The sequence below is a fragment of the Myodes glareolus genome, chromosome 1 (genome assembly GCF_982192425.1).
Source record: "Myodes glareolus chromosome 1, mMyoGla1.1, whole genome shotgun sequence".
Taxonomy (NCBI): Eukaryota; Metazoa; Chordata; class Mammalia; order Rodentia; family Cricetidae; genus Myodes; species Myodes glareolus.
In genome coordinates this window covers 7,775,264-7,782,022 of record NC_142026.1, presented here as the reverse complement: position 1 = coordinate 7,782,022, position 6,759 = coordinate 7,775,264, and the positions used below count along the sequence as shown (strand labels likewise).

Here is a 6,759-nt window from a genome sequence, read left to right as displayed (position 1 = left end):
TCATCAGATGAATGGCAATATGCTGTAGCTCTCTTCCTTGAGGACTGGGCTGGCCAGCTTTCTGCAGAATAGTCCCAGCGCCACAGGCAAAGTCAGGTGAGTTTGTTGACCTTTTCTGAAAATAAGTGGTGTACACCCAAGTGAGGCTGTGTCTGGGGAGTTCTGGGGAGCCTTTTACATAGTGCTTGGTCACAGCGGTACTTGAGGCTCACCAACCTGGAACACAAGATGGATGCAGAGAAAATCAGTGGCCGATGGTCCTTGCCAAGACTCCAGCTGCCGGGGACTTGGTCCAGTTTGCCTCTGTGCAGCTTGCTGGCCATGAGAAGACATTCTTTGCTGTCTGTGCTTTCACCATCCGGACATGTCAGTGAGTGACGGCTGAGGGTTTTCACGCAAACGCTGTGCCTGCATTGCCAACTCTACTTGGGTGTCAGCTGAGAGTCCCCACATGGGCATGAAGCAAAATTATGTTTGAGTTCACTTCTTACACATACATAGGATGGAATAACAGAAGAGAATTCAAGATTTGATGATCCTCCATTCCTGCTCAGCTGGCAACAAGAAGGAAGTTCTGATGGTGGCCATCCTGGCTCAGGAAAACTGATGGTTTGGTGAGGGAAAATGCATACAAATCATAGAAGTGGTTTTAAGAGCAAAACATAACCCTGGAAAGGGTGGTGACAAAAAGAACGGAAAGTTCTATGTCTTTCTGTCCTGATGAGAATGCCTTGGGTTCTTGGCTGATCTACTAGTTTTAGACCAAGAAGTGTTTAGTCTCATATATATATGTTTTTAAGTCTCAACTCAAAAATCATACACTTAAAAATTAATTTTACTACTTTTGCCCACTGAATTTGCAATATGTATTTATAATAGAAAATTAAGAAAATTTTTAATTCAAAAGGAAGAAACAATATGAGGACCTATATATAAAATTATCATTCCTTGGTGGCCACAGTTGATGTTTAGTCTCTACACAGTTCCTATCCTTTTATCGTAAACTTCAAAAAATTAAATCTGTATTATACAGATAAAGACATGCAGCTGCTTTTCAGTTAGAGGGTTTTGGTTTGTTTTTCTGCTAACTCTTGGTGCCTCAGATGCTTCTGGAACTCATATGATTCTCATGAGCACAGATGGAAGCCCCGGCCTCCACCTCAGCGCTTTCTATAGGCAAACATTGCGAACTGCTGGGTCCATAAAGTATTTCTAGAGAGCTGCATAGGATGTGATGCGCGCCCTTTTGTCTCCAAGGTCATAATGGCTCTGCTGACTTTAATTCCTTTCACTGGAGTTAGTGTGGACAACTCGAAAATGCCAGAGAGAATGAGAGCCCCCTACCCCATGATCCCAAATGAAAAAGCAGGAGAACCCAGAAATCCCCTCACGTGTTACCCCCAGCGGTTCCCTTTTGTGTTGTTCATGCCAACACAGCAGCCATCCTGCTGTATATATATCAGCTGCCACGCCTGTCTCCATCACACTCAACACTGATCACTTGCTGTCAACAACGATGGGAAAGGTGAGCCAAGAAAGAACCTCCAGGTTTGTGCAGTGTTGTCTCTGTGTCGGGGATGTGCCTTCCAGCTGACCGTGTTCCCCTGTCTTCCCTTTCCAGATCACCTTCTACGAGGACCGCGGTTTCCAGGGCCGCTGCTATGAGTGCAGCACAGACTGCCCCAACCTGCAGACCTACTTCAGCCGCTGCAACTCCATCCGAGTGGACAGTGGCTGCTGGATGCTCTATGAGCGCCCCAACTACCAGGGCCACCAGTACTTCCTGAGGCGTGGGGACTACCCTGACTACCAGCAGTGGATGGGCCTCAGCGACTCCGTCTGCTCCTGCCGCTCCCTTCCTTATGTAAGCATTGCTTCAGCGGGACCGATGTGAGAGCAGCAGCTGTTCCTGTTGGTCACTTTGTTTCCACTCGAGTTCTAGTGTTCACTTTGTTTCCACTCGTGTTCTAGTGTTCTCGCAAGGACAGGAATGCTCGGCATGCGCTCACACTAAGTATATCAGGCCTGATTCTCAAACCTAAATAGGAGGAATATGAATGCATACGCTCTTACTTAAGGACATCAATGTTGTTTTAGGACATAAAAGCCATAATATGACGTGTAAAGTTAAACTTGGCTAAATAATTGCATACCCTTCACCTGTAAAAAAAAGGAAATCCCGTCATTTGCAATAACATGGATGAACGTAGAGGGCACTGTGCTAGAAGAAGTAAGCCAGGCCTGTAATGATAAAGACCACCTGTTCTCTAAAGCCGCAGGTTCATGGAGGGAGAGGAGATGGGGTTGGAGATTTTGCTCGGTGGTAGCATGCTTGCCTAGATGCAGCCCTGAGTTCTGCCCTTGGCAACAGTTCTGTTCTACTTACTAAGGCTAGTGTGATAGAGCAGGGGACCAGAGGTTTGCAGTGATGATCAGAAATTAAAAACTCACAGCTAGAGAGAAGAACTATGTCCTAAAGATCTATTTTATACCACATCGATGACAACTCATGCTATGTATTAGAATCATTAAAAATGCTAAAGCTGAGGCTGGAAAGATGGCCCAGTGATTAAGAGCACTGGCTACCCTTGTAGAGGACCTGAGTTCAATTCCCAGCACCTACAGGTGGCTCACAACTGTCTGTAACTCCAGTTCCAGGGAATCCCATATCCTCTTTTTGGTCTCCATGAACACCAAGCACAACTCATGTAGTATATTTACATACACACAGGCAAACACTCATACACATAAAATAGAAATAAATACATCTTAAATACACAATGAAAACACTGAAAGAATGAAGTCTTTGTCTTCTCACCACAAAATGATAATTATGTGGGGTAAATATATATTTGCTAGGTAGTTTTAACCATGGCGCATACTTTAAAGCACCATGCTATACCAAATAAATATACACATACTACTTGTCAATTTAAAAATATATAAGTACATTTGAAAGTCAATTAATTAAATTTGGTTAGTTCTAGTGTAATCCAGCTGTATTGGTGAGATATTTCTTCACAATCTACCCTCACACTCACCTAGAACAATGGATCTCAATTTGTGTGGCTTTGTGTTTTGCAGGAGTCATTGTTGACTAGTTTCTTATGAGACAGGTAATTAGGATTTCATGAGATACAGTCCACATTTCCTGTGTGTGTGTTTAAAGAAAGAAAAGAAAAATAAAGGTGCATCATTGCACAGCATGTGTACAAAAGGTGGCTTCACAGCAAGCTTGGCAGGATTCGGTTACACAGGCAGTACATGCTCTGCCTTTTGGTGTTAGTGTCCTCCGCAAAGCCTCCAGTTCACTGGTCAGCTCAGCTTTATGTTAGTGCATTTCCTAATTTGTTAGAACAACAGCACAAGAATAGGATTAGGGGAGAAGCATGCTTGACAGATTCGCCTGAAACCCGTGTTTTCTGAAAGTGCAAGCAGGCTGCAATACCAAGTATATAAATCATTGCTTTTCCCTTTTGTTGGTCTTCACAATAGACCAGCTCTCACAGGATAAGGCTGTACGAGAGAGATGACTACCGGGGCCTTGTGTCTGAGCTCACAGAAGACTGCTCCTGCATTCACGATCGTTTCCGCCTCAGTGAGATCTACTCTCTGCATGTGCTGGAGGGCTGCTGGATCCTCTATGAGATGCCCAACTACCGAGGCCGGCAGTACCTGCTCAGACCCGGAGACTACAGGCGCTACCATGACTGGGGCGCCATGGATGCCAAAGTCGGCTCTCTGAGACGGGTCATGGATTTGTACTAAACCTCATTTTGCTTGTTACAATCCACACACATGCAATAAATATATAACTTGTGTCCATGGCACAAAGTGGCTCTTGTTTATCTTTAATATCTAAATTTTATTAGATAGTATCTTAAGAAACTTTCCCAAGCCTGAAAATGTTGTGAATGCTCACTTACTTTCTTCCAGTCAGGAAACAGTGCTTATTGGAAGACCCACACCTGAGTGACCTCTGGGCCTGCAGGAGAGAGAAAAGATGAACACAAGCAACCATTAGAACCCAGAGAAAAGAGAAAATGTAAAGCATGCCTGTGGCTACACCACCCGTGACAAGGGGTTGTTAAGGAATGGGGCAGGTGATATCTTACAAAGAAATACTCAAGAAAATACGCCCAAGGGGCTGGGGAGATGCTCAGTGAATGAGACACTTGCTGCACAAGTTTAAGAATCAAAGTTCTGACACCCGGAACATGCACAAAGCCAGAAGTGGTGGTGCACATCTGTAATTGCTGTGTGTCTACAATACAATGGGAGACAGGCAGGAAAAACCCCAGAAGTGGTGGTGCACATCTGTGATCCCGATGTGTCTGCAGTACGATGGGAGACAGGCAGGAAAAACCCCAGAAGTGGTGGTGCACATCTGTGATCCCGATGTGTCTGCAGTAGGATGGGAGACAGGCAGGAGAATCCCCAGAACTTTCCAGGCCAGATAGCCTTGCATGAGCAGCAGTGAACAAGAGACACGTCGAACAGTGGGGAAGGCAAACAGCTATAACCAACGTTGCCTTCTGACTTCTGCACACACCTAATTCTTACAGACACACAAACATGCATGTGCATGTAGATACACAAATACATGCACACACCTCAGATACACATACGCACATATTTTTAAAGTAAAGATGTTCCCATACTAGTGAATTAACAGAACATTTGAAAGTGTTAGAACAAAAAGAAGCAAACTCACCAAAGAGAACTAAACAGCAGGAAATAATCAAATTGAGAGCCGAAATCAACAAAATAGAAACAAAGAAAACAATACAAAGAATCAATGAGACAAAGAGGTGGTTCTTCGAGAAAATCAACAAAATAGACAAACCGTTATCAAAACTAACCAAAAGGCAAAGAGAAAATATCCAAATTAGCAAAATCAGAAATAAAAAGGTGGACACAACAACAGACAAAAAGGAAATACAGAGGATCATCAGGTCATATTTTGAAAACCTATACTCCACAAAATTGGAAAACTCAACTTTTTGTTTTCTCTTGTCTTTGTTCTTGAGACAGGGCTTCTCTGTTTAACCCTGGCTATCCTAAAACTCTCTCTACAAAATAGGCTGGCTCAAAAAAGCTTAATAAAATAAAATGACAGCTTACAGAATGGAAAGAAATGTTTAAAAATCATTGATCTGTTAAGGTCTTAGAATCTAGAATATATAAAGCGATTTCCAACTAAACAATAGTAACAACAACAACAACAACAAAAAAGGATCCAAGGGATAAGAAGGGAAAAGAATTGAAATATACGTTTTTTTCACAATGACATATAAATTGTCAGCAAACAAATGGAAAAAATCTCAATAGCATTAGAGATTAGAAAAATTAAACCCAAAACAAGATGCCACTAAATATTTATTCCAGTGGATACAATAATATTTTTAAATCAAGGTATTAAAATTTAATTTTAATTAAATCTCACTAAACAGAAAATAACCTGTGTTGGTGAGAGTAAGGAAAAATTAGAACTCTCTTAAGTTTTTGACGGGAATGTTAAAGAATACCTCTTTCTGTAGGAAATGACTTGGCCATTCCTCAAAAACAGTTAGAGTCATCTTATGATCTAGCAATTCCACTCATTGATAAATAATCAAAGGAAATGAAAATAAATATCCAATCTGAAACATACATGAATTTCGTAGCAATACTCTCTTTTTTAAGGGATTTATTTATTATGTGTACCATATTCTGCCTGCATGTATGTCTGCAGGTCAGAAGAGGGCACCAGATCTCATTATAGATGATTGTGAGCCACCTTGTGATTGTTGGGAATTGAACTCAGGGCCTCTGGAAGAGCAGCCACTGCTCTTAACCACTGAACCGTCTCTCCAGCTCTATAGCAATACTCTTTATGATGACTAAACATGGACATAGCCTAGTGTCCAGATGTCTATGCATTGTTGGATAAACACAGTGTAATTTGTCAAAGACGTCTGTCACACAGACTGCAGATTACACAGGTCACACACAAGTGCATCTAGTTATAAGAAATACCCAGGATAGACAAAACTGTAGCAACAGCAAGTACATTAGTGGTTGCTTAGGGCTGAGGGGATGCTTAAATAAGGGTGTGGTTGCTAGTATACAGCTTCTCACTGTGATGAGGAGCATATCTGTAACTACATGAAAAACACTGAGTTGTGTACATGAAAAGCTGTCTTACAAAATACTCGCCACCGTCTAATTCACCAAGTTTCTTTATTAAGAATATTCTTGCCAGGCAGCAGTGGCACACACCTTTAATCCCAGCACTCAGGAGGCAGAGGCAGGCGGATCTCTGTGAGTTTGATGCCAGCCTGGTCTACAGAGCGAGTTCCAGGACAGGCTCCAACCCTACAGAGAAATCCTGTCTTGAAACATCCCTCCAAAAAATTCTTTGCTACCGAAGGAACACACATTGGGAAAATTAGAAACAGAAAATGCATACACTAAGAAACTGTGACTCTTTCCAAGGTAGAATGTGCAGAAAGTCTGTGGTTGTGGTTTGCTGGAGCTCAGCTAATTCACGGTTTTATCCGACTGTACTAGGGGACAGGGAAAGTATGTGTCATAGCTCACAAAAACCAATTTGATGACTTGAAATCTCATTTTAGACTAGGTGAACTGGATAGTGTGAAGAACGGCATTTTACCTGATAAGGTTTAACACAACACAATTTGCCTTTTCCAAAATAAGGGGTGTGGGTGAGGTGAGTCCCTTGTTTCTTTCAGGCTCAGACATGTGAAGGCTCTACTG

General features: G+C 42.3%; 1 protein-coding gene across 1 annotated transcript; it reads left to right on the top strand.

The window, feature by feature from the left end:
* Nucleotides 1–31: 31 nt before the first annotated feature.
* On the top strand, nucleotides 32–3,801 carry LOC125416374 (gamma-crystallin A). Its single transcript, XM_048459313.3, has 3 exons — nucleotides 32–1,525; nucleotides 1,622–1,864; nucleotides 3,496–3,801. Exons 1-3 carry the CDS (start codon nucleotides 1,358–1,360, stop codon nucleotides 3,766–3,768), a joined length of 684 nt encoding a protein of 227 aa, XP_048315270.1. The 5' UTR covers nucleotides 32–1,357; the 3' UTR covers nucleotides 3,769–3,801.
* The last annotated feature ends 2,958 nt before the right edge of the window (nucleotides 3,802–6,759 follow it).

Coding starts and splice junctions, on each gene's coding strand:
- LOC125416374 (XM_048459313.3), top strand. CDS start 1,358: ATGAAAAAGCAGGAGAACCCAGAAATCCCCTCACGTGTTACCCCCAGC. Junction 1,526..1,621: donor TGTCAACAACGATGGGAAAG/GTGAGCCAAGAA, acceptor TTCCCTTTCCAG/ATCACCTTCTACGAGGACCG. Junction 1,865..3,495: donor CCTGCCGCTCCCTTCCTTAT/GTAAGCATTGCT, acceptor TCTTCACAATAG/ACCAGCTCTCACAGGATAAG.